Source organism: Tachypleus tridentatus, chromosome 10 (assembly GCF_004210375.1).
Source record: "Tachypleus tridentatus isolate NWPU-2018 chromosome 10, ASM421037v1, whole genome shotgun sequence".
Taxonomy (NCBI): Eukaryota; Metazoa; Arthropoda; class Merostomata; order Xiphosura; family Limulidae; genus Tachypleus; species Tachypleus tridentatus.
Window position 1 is genome coordinate 48169412 of NC_134834.1, and position 14086 is coordinate 48183497.

At 31.2% G+C, this 14086-nt stretch overlaps 1 protein-coding gene across 9 annotated transcripts in view; it reads right to left on the reverse strand.

Annotated features, from left to right (window-relative positions):
* The window catches only part of LOC143229213 (uncharacterized), a 314530-nt gene that overhangs the window by 35952 nt on the left and 264492 nt on the right, over positions 1-14086 (reverse strand). For all 9 annotated transcript variants that reach the window (XM_076461217.1, XM_076461214.1, XM_076461211.1 and 6 more), the window contains 5 exons: positions 11585-11669; positions 6533-6691; positions 4424-4505; positions 2832-2967; positions 375-421 (listed from right to left, as the gene is read on the reverse strand). In XM_076461217.1, coding sequence (XP_076317332.1) covers positions 375-421; positions 2832-2967; positions 4424-4505; positions 6533-6691; positions 11585-11669 — 509 coding nt within the window. The remainder of the gene's footprint in view (positions 1-374; positions 422-2831; positions 2968-4423; positions 4506-6532; positions 6692-11584; positions 11670-14086) is intronic.

Here is a 14086-nt window from a genome sequence, read left to right on the forward strand (position 1 = left end):
GTCAAATTTATAACATTTTTCATTTTAGTGTGGACTAAAGCTGTTATTGACTTATTTCTTAAAAACAGTGGATACATGCACTAAATAAACTTTTTATATGAGAACTGTAATGAAACTTTTTTAGGAACTTTCCCTTATGATGTTGAAAAATCATGCAAAGTTTCATCCAATTTGTACTTATGCATGGGAAAGTTTTGAGGACAGATGAACATTAGTCCCTTATATATGTATAGATAGATAACTCATACATATGATTTACATAACAAAGATCTACTTTTGATACAAACTGAATAATTACACTAGTCACAGTAAATCCTTTGTTACAATTAAGGGAGGTGTGGAAAATGAATGAAAACTTAAGTTTTACTACTTACTCTTGTGAATAATCAATATGTCCACACGTAATGATATGATCTGGGTCCTGTAAGCACAGCGGTGTTTATATGATTTGATAGAATAAATGGAAAATAATAAAATTTTTAAAATATGCATAACTTATGTTTATATGGATACATACAAATAACAAAACAAAATACATAAATATGTGTATTCAGATAACATGAACTTTCATAATCAAAAATAAAAGTAAATTAATATGTTTTAGGTGTAAAAGTATAAGTAATGATAATACATATCATATAAATCTAACTGATTACGAATGTCTTTTATATTTAGTTAATATTAGACAACATTATCCAATATTTCCTACTTAAAGAAGATATGTAATATGATATGGTAACATATCTATTACAAGATATGAAATATGATATGGTAATATATCTATTACCACTAGAGAAATTTCTTTTTCATATTAAGATCAAAAATAGATGCTGGTCAATTAAAACAGGTGATTTTCTGACATTTTATTTTTCTTAACATAAATTCCATTGTTTTTTGTTGATAACAACTGTATAATGTGCAAGTTTTTAATTTCTTCTTTTTAACCAACCAGTTGTCAGTAAGGCTATACATGATGGAAGATTTCACCAGAAAAATAAAATATATCATGAAGCTGTTACAATTGATAATAGTGAAGCCTATGTGTAAAATTTTCTATAAATCACATTTTCCAGGTACCTTTTCTGCTCAGTTGTGGCAGTTTATAATTTGTTTTTCATTGCAGAAAAAAAGTAAGTTTTCTTAACAGGACCCTCATGAGGCAGTAGGAGATATGTTTGTTGAAAAAACAAATGCTATCCAATCCAGTTTTTCTTTATTTTTTCTATATTTTTGGACATGTTTATTGGCTACAAAGAAGGCATTTCCCACAGTTTTTTAGCACTGGGACTAAAAAAAAAAGTGATTTGAAATGGTGAATGAAATTTGTCAATGCATCAATAAACGTGGAAGTCTCCAAATGATACATCAAGGTATTTAGGAACCATTTACAAACACCTTGGTAGATACTGTACACCAGGCTGATTAGAATATTATGCCTGAAGCTGTTGCCTTAAAAGTGTTCCTATCTGCTCATTCTACTACTGACTATTCTAGTACTTCAGCATTCCCTACTGAATACTAGATGAAATCCTTTGTATTGCAGTTGCAAGCTAAACATAATAAAGTGATAGCAGAAGTATAAAACTTGGTAAATATTTAATTAATGATGTTGAGAATGTGGCTTTACTAATATATATTGGATTTACTCCCAGTAGTTAGACCTTAGCACTAGCTAGTATGGAGACTTGAGGATACTGTATTTCACTTGAAAATTTGTCAATTAACAAAAGACAACTTGTCTCAAAGTTTCTTTGAAAAGATATGTCTATGGAAGTTTCTGTTGTGAACTTTCATGTAATATTCAACAAATTGTAGTGTAAAGACACTCTTGGTTTCTGAGAGGCAAACTAAAATATCATGTCTTTATCACAGACAAAGCTTTTTTAAAAAGAAAAAAGAAACAGTGAAAAGATCAACTCTGTACTGATATACTGTACATATAAAAAGTTCTTAATAATTACATATCTAATTGAAAACATAATATAAGAATAACTTCTTATCTTTATATGACATTTTAAAAACATTGCTTTTCACTTTATACATGTAAACATTTGGCTTTCTGTACATATCTCTAACAGACAAAGGCTTTGGAATCCCCACTTTTATATGTTTGACTTATATAGCAACTGTAAATTTATTAGTATACTAATTTTCTTGGGGGGATATTCCAAGACCCCTCTAGATTGATCTACCTTTGTCAGCTCCTTTTAACAGCTCCATTACTTTCAATGTATAATTGTAAAATCTGCATGTTAAACCAAGCAACCCCACTTTGCAACTTCTTCCTACACCACTGACAGTGAATTATGTTATAGTTATTTAATATGTTTTTAATAATGTTACATGCACAATGCTGACCAGCAAAACTGATATAATCTTGATGATATTTAGCTGAATGGATAACAAATGCCTGTTGTGGAAACACAAGCATCTTCTAAAACAGGCAATTACCGTCCATTTAATTAAATTTCATCATTAATATTTTGCCTAAGCAATCTATCAAATAATGATATAATTTAGCCTGTTATAGTAGACATTTAAGAAAATACAAGGCAAAATAATTTGATTTGAAATAACTAGTTTAATCAATAATAAAAATCAAAACGTATAACACAGAAGAGTTATTTACACATAGAATACAAGTGGGACAAATATACTTCTTTGTGTCTTCAAAAGAGCTGTATGAATCAATCAGTGTTTATGTTGCAGAGTTGGCAGTATTTACATATACCTGGACTTTCATTTACATAGCACAGTTAACAGAATAATAGAAACTGTATATCTGATATTTATCATACCCACTTTTTGTCATACAATATTAATATACATACCATGGTTTCCTTGTCAGGCTGTAAACTTAACTTTATTTTTACAGCAACATTTTTGAGCTGATTGATATTCTTTCCAACCATCATAGCTATACCCACTACTCGTGAATAAAGCTGATAAACCCCCAAGTCTTCTGATCTGTGAGAAAATTAACAAAGTTTCATTTTTTATTCTGAATCAAGGAAATATTGTTAACTGTTTAAGTCTAATAATTGTATGGTTTTAATATTACAACTGTTCAAAAATGGTTTAATTGTTCATGCATTTTTAATGTTAAAATTATATATTAAACTATACACACCCTTCTATTATGCTATAATTTAGATTACAATGAAATTGAGATAATATTTGTAGAAAATCTATGCATAGTTCACTCATAAAAATATAAAGATTTGTAACAGATTCAATCTAAGAGAATCAAAGTTGAACAATAGAACAATGGTAACAACAAATATTTGACTCATGTTTGGTAACAAACAATTGATTTTTGAATGTTTTGAAATGTACATGTTCCATCTTCAGCAAGCTATATTGAACAAGGTAAAATATTGGGTACAAAAATTTCTAAAATTTTAAAGTTCCAACATTTTGTAAATTACAAAATATAATTACAATATAAAGTAAAAGGATGAAGTAAATTAAGAGAAACAAAAGTAAGAAAAATTGGATAGTGCAACAATTTAACAATATTAAACAAGTCATAAATATTATTTTGGAAAACTTGACATTTTTCACAAGCATCAGTTATTCAATACAAATAATACAAAATATAAGGCAAATCTGGCAATTAAAATTAATGAACAAACACACAACACTACATTCATTAAGGTATGTCTGACATTATAATTTTTGCAGTCTATACAGTTTTCATTGAGATATTACTTACATCAAGGTGTGATTCTTTGGTCTCACTGTTAAAAAGGGGGCACAAATGAGTATCTTGGGGCTCTTGGGTACAATGATATTTTAAATACCGAATGTCACTTATCACTTATTGAAATAAGTAAGCAGATACAAAGAAGAATATACATCCACACTTTCCACTGCTAAACAGTAAACAAATTTATACACATCACTGTGGTGTTAACTACAAGAGCCTCATTATAACCACTGAGGGGTGGAAATTTCCATTTTGCCCCTCACCTTAACCCCAGTAGCATCACTCCTTTTTAAATTAGTTATTTATGAGACACCAGATAAATACCTGGTTACATAATTATTCAAATCAACATTTTTATCTTTGCTATCTGAAATTAATTTCAGTTTTACCATAGCATCTCTATACACTTCAAATCTGTAAAAGTAGAATGTGGGTTAAATTATATTTTCATGACACCCAGCTGGAATGATGACATGGAGACAATATTCAAACTTCTAATACTCAGCAAGGTAGATTAAGTCTTATTGAGCTTTTTATATTTTGTTGTAAAATTACTAAACAAATAAAAAATAAACTACCTTAAAATGTGAATCATTTTTCACTTAATATTTTATTACTTTAATTATCTTCCAAAAAATATTAAGCACTGAATACTGAAGAAGAATAACAAATCATAAATAGCTTATGTTTCAACTTGTATAAAGACAGACTTACTCTCTCTTGGCTAGGATTCTGGGAGGTAAAAATAATGACAAGTTTCTGTAGAAAACAGTGGCTACAGTTACATTTTCTCTCACTGTTAGGAAAAATTTAAAACATTAAATTTTGATGTTTAAATTTGTAGATAAAACAATTACAAGCATTCCAAATTCCACAGTATCTATTATTTACTATCACTTATTAAAAGTTTGAAATAATTCCAAAATTTTCAACACTTCATAATTTCCAACAAATAACATCAAATTATTCTCTAAATGTATTACTTCAGCACGTCTTTAGGTATTAATTCTAAATTACACTTACAATGTATAAAATGCAATTATCAACAATCTATTATACTTTGTTTTGTTGAAACTTGAATTCTCACTTAACTTTCTCCAATCATAGATTTTTTTTTTTTTATGGTTTATCCAACTAATGACCAAAATAGCCCCCCAGTGGAAAAGTGATATGTCTGCAGACTCGCACCACTAAAAACCGGGTTTTGATACCCATGGTAGGCAAAGCACAGATAGCCCATTGTGTAGCTTTGTACTACATTTTAACATTATGGTAGCATACACATACCAGTCTCTAGCTTCAACTGAACTTATCTAAAACAATCTTACATGCTCAGCTTGTTTACACAAATAGATAGAGCATACAAATGGTTCCCTCTACATAATTAAAACTAAGCTTAATATGCCTCTTATACCAACACAGTTAGTTCCTCTTAAAGGGTCAGTATCCTCCATCTCAACAGTTAGCCAGAACACGTTGGATTATGCTTAAGTCAAAATTTAAACTTTCATAATAAAATTAAACAATCCTATATTTATTTTATATTTTAGGCACTTATAAATAGTCAATAATATCACATGTAACCATAACTTATTTTTGTTGCTGATAAGATTAATTTAGCATATAAACACAAAGATGATAGTTAATTTTTTTCTAGAATAGTAACCTCCTTTAAACACTTAGTAGAAACCCTGAATGCTTATTATGAGATAGCACATCAGTTACCATACTTTTATGCAACATTATTTTGTGATATCCTTTGCTAAAGAAATGTTTACCTTTTACCTTACTTCAGAAAAATAAGAAGCTCTTGCCTCATTTTATATTAAACCCAATTAAAAATGATGAAAATACACAAAATATTAATAAGTTAATGAATAATAAAGTAAATATATATCTGAATATTTCAATGCTAGTTTTAGGTGTAATTAATCAAAATTTGGTTTGTGTACAAAAATAAAATAACAGAAAAAACAAATGTTTACATCCATGGGGTAGGAGCAACACCTCTTCTTGATGAGTGAGTTGATATAAGCTACGAAGAAATGAAGGGATTACACTCTGCAAATTGTGAGTACACACACTGTAGTATTTAGAAGTGAGCCAACTTAAAGACTTAGCATTTCTGATTGAATGCAGTGGCTAAAGGGAAGGTTAAGGAACATTTTGTGATAGTTTCAGCCCCAGAAAGTCCCTCCTTGGTTACATTCATGGATAACAAAGTATTAATAAACTTTCTTTGATTCTGCCAAAAATAAAGAGCATTAAATTTGTTCTTAAAACAAAAACTAAAAAAATATCCATACATTTTCAAGTTTGACTTTTTTATTTGTTTGATATTTGTTTTGAGATAACTGTTCTTGAATAGCACTCGTGATAATTAATTTCAACTTAAAAAACTATTTGGCAGTTTTATAAGTAGAATGAAATGATTTATTAGAAAGCATACATTGTTCCATGTGTATGTACTCATAAAATCTGTTTATATATGAAAAAAATGATAGACTCAAGCATCCACTTGCTTCCAACAAAAACGATCTTTAGTCTTTTAATATATGTACACATATTACTTGTGTCATTTCACTGTAACTTTTGTCTATTTTCAACCTACACACTTAAAAGCTAAAACTCAATAGTAATACTTGCTGATGAAAGATGCAACATTCAAACTATTTTTTACGATTTAAAATATTTAAGTAACAATCAGCAGAAGTGTTTAGATAAAAGAGTTGAAATTCTGTTAACTGTTCAATCATTTTTAAAGATTACAAGAATCATTAATGGAAATTCCACATTTTAAAACAAATCCATAAATATCCAAACCTGGCAGAAACTGAAGAAAATCAATGGTTAAGTTCAACCTGTCTTTTAACCATTCAGAACTCCAGCCACCTTCCTGAGTTAAATTCACATTTTGTGATGCAAAACTGGGAAATGAAAGAACGTGCACACTACTCCCAACCACTTGTTTCTTTTCAAGAACTAAAAAATAATAATCATAATAAACTTTTATGATGAACTGAGTTATGAACACAATAATAAATAAAATAAATAGATGGGTTTTGTTGGCTATATATAAAGAGGATGCTACTGCCTTACAATTATTTGGTGGGTTGCAAGAATAAATGACAAATGGCTTTCAATTATAATAAACAAAAGGTAATGCATGGGAGACATCACAATTTCAGTTATAACTTTCATGGGAATAGCCTAAAGAGAGTTATGAAAGAAAAAAACATCTTTCAGTTTCAGTTCAGTAATTAACTAAACCAGTTCAACCAATGTGTTGTTGCTAATAGTATAGCAAAAACGATTTTAGATTGTGTCTGCCAAGGTAACAAATACAAGTCTAAAGAGGCTATAATATCATTGTACAGGTCATTGATTAGACCACATTTGGAGTGATATGCTCAGCCTTAGGTTCTTTACCTTAGAAGAGACAATGAATTGTTGGAAGTGGTTCAGAGGAAGGCAACTAGAATGAAATGTAGGATGGAAAGGTTATCATATGGGGACAGGTTACGATCTCTGAACTTGTTTTCTCTTGAACAAAGAAAAGTTTGAGGAGATCTGATTGAGGTGTTTAAGAATGTTAAAGGAATTGATAATGCATAAGCATCATTCATTTTTCATATTGATATGGTGATAAGACAAGGACATATATTTATATATATATATATTTAAATAATAACTAAAACAGCTTTATTCCTCTAACAGGTTGGTTGGTCTTTGGAACAGGTTGCATTAGGATGTGGTGGATGTAATTAATTCAAGGAAGTTAAGAGAAAATATTGACAACTATTTGAATGATAAGTGCTGGCTTTGAGTTGTTCATTTTAAAGGTTTAGCTTAATTTAATAGATAGGCAACCTAGATGAACCAAAGGATCCCTTACCTGCCTTTAATGTTATATTTATTGTAACTTTTTAAAATGTGTAATAATAATCATAATAATAAATATTCAATAAATTAATATGTGCATAAAAAATAAAATCTCTTATAAAACACATATACAAACATGTATCCACAAAATTAGCTTTTAATTAGCTTGGGATTATTTATGTACCAATGTGAAGTTCACATTAAGTAGTACAGATGGAGTTAGCTGCCTTAGCAGAGTGTGCCCTATTCCTTTTGGTGGAGGGTTGTCATATACTTTATGCATGTTAAATGAAGACCTCAAACTTTACAGGGTATAAAGATTATTTTAAGAAACAAGAAAATTTCATTTCAATGTATTAGAAGGAATTGAAAGATCAAGAAAAACTACTGCATGAAAAGAGACACGTATCATCTAGGCAAATATCACTGTCTACAACTCATCAGAAGGACTAATTGAGTCATTAAACACTTCGCTCTACTGTCTTTTAACCAGTTTTTATTCCAGCATAGAAACATAAAAAGATGAGTTAGATGCAAGTATGAAGTAGTTACTAGAACAGGATTTCTTTCTTGGGGCTGATGTTGTTAAAATAAATGTTTTATATGTCATTTCAATTGAATGCAATTACTTTAAAATTATATGTAAAGGTTTGTTTTTGGCTTCAAAGAAAAATTATGAATTAAAGTATGAATATTTAATTCAATGTGAGTTGTATTAATTATTTGACGTTTTTGTTTACTGTAAACATAGTTTGATTAAAAAAATGGTCTCACTTACTTGGAGTCTGATATTCAGATGCAAACCACAACTTAAGGTATATATACATATGGTTCCATGTTAAATCATCCAGGGGGCTGCAGGTGACCCCCACAGAATGCCTTGAAAAAATTCACGTGCTCATATACCCATATAATGAAAAACTGCCAAAGATTAGATCAATATCTCTAATAGTTTCTGATTTACAGCCCTGTAAAATCTAGTTTTTTTTTGGTTTTTTTTCACCTTTGGCAAATTCATTTTCGGGTAAATTTGGCTATTTAAAGCTGCATGAGTAATGGTGGTAGAAGGCTGAAATTTGCTGCACTGACTGAATAATTCTCACAGAATTCAAAAATGGTCTTAAACCAAGTTTCTCTCTCTTAGGATTTTCATAGCAAGGCTGTAAAATCATCTGAAAACCCAAAATCGTAAAAAAAAATTGGTTTATTTAATAAGCCATAGCTCTAAGACTTAATATGATACAAAGCTGATGTTTGTTTTCAAATTTCCTATAACATATCAGTTGATAAATCAGCAATTGTTGTAATTAAAAGTCTATTAGATCTCCTGTAAAAAAATGTAGTTGCATGCAACATTTTATGAGTCAGCTAAAAATAGCCCTACTTCAGGCCACAGTTTGACCATGTCACAAAGATCAGGATTGTAGATCAGGATGGTGTTCAACCTACTTTTTGAGTTATAATTTTTAAAGTATCCTCTGACCATACGTTTTTTATTTGAAAATAATTCAGTTCATGTGTGTTACTGTGTGCAAATATATCCATACAATTTTGAAAAATACTTGTCAGAATTTTATAAATCCCACTGAAATATTCTAACCAGCCTTTCACAATGTTAAATAATGACGCTGTAAGAAACAAGAAAGAATTAATTCATTTCTAAGCAAATTTATTGGCATAACTAGTCAGATCACATGGCAATGCAAATATATTGTGCATACATTACAGTTATGCAGATACGGCTGAGTTTAAGATGCATAATATAATAAATACAAAGGTAAATCAGACACAAAAAGCACAGTGCTACAAAAGGGGATAACTGAGAAAGATTATAGTCACACCAAACTGCAATAATTGTGACAAGGAAATGTTTCAAAAACTGCGTTGGTGACAAATTAACCTTAAAACATCAAATAAACATTGCTTTGTTCAGACAGCTTGAATAAATTTCTGAAATTCGAGTTTGATTATGTTGAGATCACTTTGACTTAGAACATAGTGGAGAGCACTACTGTAGGTGCACTTATCAAACAAAGAATATGTTGGAAAGGAATCCAGCTTTCATCTTTACGTGACCTTGCAGGCCATGAGTACAGTTCGTTTCCTGATTTCTTCATACATGACACCAACACATCAGAATGTTCATCTGATCTATCTTTTATGTTTCCCACATACTATTCATGATCGTATATGCATGCCACATATTTCCCTGGCTGATAATTGTCATTGCCATCATTAGACCCCATTTGAGCTGCTGCAGCATCACTTTCACTGTTACTACCAACAGTTACAACTGTGTACACATCATCATCTGATAGCCTTCTCATATACAATTTGTTGGTAGAGTGGGGAATAAAGCTATGATGTGACCTAATACCTGCCACAGTTTTGCATTTTTCATAGCACTCAAGTAGATCAAACTTTACACAATTCTGCAGGACTGATTCCTGATTGACAAAAAAGAACTGAATGCCCTGAATGTGGTCCTTTGCCCAATGGTACATATCAGAGACACTTAAAATTTGATAATTTATTATGTTTCACAACCTTGATTTTTTGAAGATCTTGTTCAGAGATGTAAAAATATATGGTAAAGGTTAATTCGAATATTTCAGTAACACACCTGAATTGAAGTTTGTCTATTTTCAAGTAAACAACATATGGTCAGAAGATAGTTTAAAAAATTATAATTCAAAAAGTAGGTTGAACACCATCCTGAATTTATTTGTAGACCATATTCAGAGATGTAAAAAATATATGGTAAAAATTTGAAAAGGCTGAATAACTGGTGACATGGTCGAATTGTGGTCTGAAGTAGGGCTATTTTTAGCTAAATCATAAAACGTTGCATGCAACTACATTTTTTTACAGGAGATCTAATAGACTTTTAATTATAACAATTGCTGATTTATCAACTGATATGTTATAGGAAATTTGAAAACAAACATCAGCTTTGTATCATATTAAGTCTTAGAGCTATGACTTATTAAATAAACTAATGTTTTTTACGATTTTGGGTTTTCAGATGATTTTACAGCCTCACTATGAAAATCCTAGGAGAGATAAACTTGGTTTAAGACCATTTTTGATTTCTGTGAGATTAATTTAGTCAGTGCAGCATATTTCAGCCTTCTACCACCATTACTCTTGCAGCTTTAAGCAGCCAAATTTACCCAAAAATAAATTTGCCAAAAGTAAAAAAAAAAAAAAATTAACTAAATTTTACAGAGCTGTAAATCAGAAACTATTAGAGATATTGATCTAATCTTTGGCAATTTTTCATTATATGGGTAGATGAGCACATGTGAATTTTTTCCAAGGCATTCTGAGGGGGTCACCTGGAAAATTTTCCAAAATCTGGATGATTTTGACATGGAATGACCCAAATATATAAATCCCATATCTTTATAAAATTATTCATGAAAATGCTAGATAATAATTAGTATTTAAAAGATATTTTCCAAAAAAATATTTCAATTCTGTAGTTGGACATTCACTAACACTACTAATTACTTGGAATTATTACCACATCCATTATAAACATTATGGTATTGCAAGCAAAGAATGATTCTAAACTTAAAAGAACCTTCTTATGTGCACTAAAGCCACTGGTTCAGTAGTTAGCCTGAAAGCTTATGACACTAATAATTGGGTTTCAATACCTGTGGTGGACACAGCATAAATTGTGTACCTTTATAATCAACAGCAAACACACGTAAATTAACTGATATATGTGGGAACAGATTTTTACAAAAGTTATGTAATAATATTCATACCTAACAAAAAAGAAAATGATTTGTTTGCAGAAAATCCTTTACAGTAAAAAGGTAAAAAAATCATTGTAAGTATAAAAAAAATGATCAACCTAGCAGCTAAATGAATCTTATTATACATTCTTTCTTCAACTCCTGACTTTCACATACTAAAGCAAAATGTGCTTGTTATGTATACTTGTGTATTAGCAAACCAGTACTTTTTAACCATTGTGCTTACCCAAGGTATCTCTAGGAAAAATTTGCACATCACCAGGTGTCATCAAACCACGATTTAAGACTAGTTGATGAATCTTGGAAAGCCTCTGAAATTTTAAAAATAATACATCTTTATCGTATATAATACAAAAAAATATGAATAAGGAAAATAGCTTAAAACATTATTCACTGAGCAACTTGAACTATTTCAAGGTGATTAAAATATTTTCGAATTATTGTAACATGACTATCTAGATAACAGCATAATTTTACAACACCTTAAAGCAATTCATATAGCATTCTGCAAATCTTGCAGATTCTAAAATAAAAATATGCTACTTCAGGACAACTGGTTTATATGGAAGAATGTCTTGACATTTTCAACCATCCTCTTTAATACAATTATTGTTTGTAGTTGGTTGGTCTGATGTTTTACGAAGCAAAGCAACTCGGCTATCTACATCAAACATCTAGGAAAAAGTTAAAGTTATTAAAATTCAGAAAAGGAAATTAAAGTAAAACAAAACAAAGTTGAATTTTTGAATCAAAAATAGCATTAAATCCAATTTTTACATCTAGTCTACAGCAGTTAAGAGAACAACTACAGTAATAAAAGTTGTAAAGGACTCTCTGTAGCACAATTGTAATTATCATAATTTGCCAGGATGACTAACAGGGAAGTTCAAAATCAGCATCAGTTAAAATCAGTCCTGGTTTTGAGTTATTTGACGTTATGGTCATTTTCTAATTTCAAATCGAACTAGATATACTTTGAATCTTAAAAAGCACATGTAAAAAAAGGTCTAATGTATAAATTAAAAAAAGACTTAAACAGCATTAAAAAGATTAATGGTCTTTAAAAAAACTAAGAACATTTCTATGGTGGACAGTGTCACCATCACCAATAACACTGACTAACTTCAAGGATAAACCTTGGGACAAAACACGTTTAAAATGGTGCTATCCTTGAGAGTCTTAACGACAGCAAGACAATAAAATATGGCCTATTGTGACCTGAGTGTTACACAGGGAACACACATCATTCCCAGATAAAAGAAAATGATGAGTTAAAAAACTGTGACCAATGTATAGTCTAGTTAGAACAACTTCCTTTTTCCGATCCTTACGGAAGCAAGAGGGACAAAGTCCAATAAAGGGATTTATTTGGAAAAAGCTCATTTTTACATTGCTTACCCCAAGTCGACTGCCAACTGCCATGGAGCAGAGCCTTGAATACAGGACCATAGTCCATGTATGGAACAGGCACTGCAGTGATAGTGCCAAAGCAGAAAGATTTAGCTGCGGTATCAATGAGCTCATTCCCGCAAATATCAAAGTGGCCTGGTATCCAGAAAAACTGAACAGAAGTAGGTGTTAAAGAGAAATGGGCCAGATGGTTTTGAATATTGGTGAGAACAGAGTGAGAACTAACATGAAGTGATTCCAGGGCCAGTAGAAAACTAAGCAAGTCAGTATAAATTGTGCAATTTGAGTACTACTTAGCTTCTATGTGATCGAGGGCAAGAAAAATGATGTACAGTTCAGCAGTGAACATAGAAACTGTAGAGAGGTTCTGTGCACAACCACAAAACCATGGCAGAGCCCACAGAGTCACCAGATTTTGAACCATCCATATGAATATGAATGGAAGGATGGTTCAAAAAAAGAGTCAGGAAATAACAGACAGTATTTCCAATTGGGAGTGTCTGCTTTTCTTAAATGACTTAAAGATAGGTCACATTTGGGGACTGTAATAAGCCATGGTGGGATGGGCTGCTCAGTGGATACAGCAGTGTTATCCAAGGACAGACCCAATTCATCCAATTGCACCTGGATACAAAAGCCAAAAGGAGTAATGGTAGATCGTCTTTTCTGAAAAAGCATGGCCCACTGAGAAAGGAAAATGCAACCCAAGGTTGGATGCTCTGGTAAGGAATGAAGTTTTGAAGCATACAGTGAAGATAGTTGCAAACGGTGGAGGTGTAGAGGAGGTTCATGAGACTTTGTGTATAAGGTATGAACTGGGGATGTGCTGAAAGCCCCAGTGCAGAGCAGAAGTCCCTGATAATAAATGGAATCCAACATCTTCAAGGCTGAAGTCTTAGCAGAGCCATAGACCAGTGATCCATAGTCTAGTTTCGATTGAATAAGAGCTCGATATATCTTTAGCATAGAACATTAATCTGCTACCCAAGTGGTGGGAGAGAGGACATGAAGGATGTTCAGTGCTCTTGTACATTCGACCAACAGCTGCTTGACGTGTGGTATAAATGTTAGCTTATGGTCAAAGATAAGCCCCAAAAACTTTGTATCAGGGACCACAGGTAGCACAATTTCAATGATACAGAGTTCAGAATCAGGGTGAATACTCTTTTAGTGGCAAAAGTGCATGCAAATGTTTATAGAATGAGAGAGTTAGAACTGTTTGCTGTGGTCCACTTCAGCAAATGATTGAGGGCGGTCTGTAGCTGCTACTCAATATACCTCATGTCTGACGACTGACATGAGATATGAAAGTCGTCGA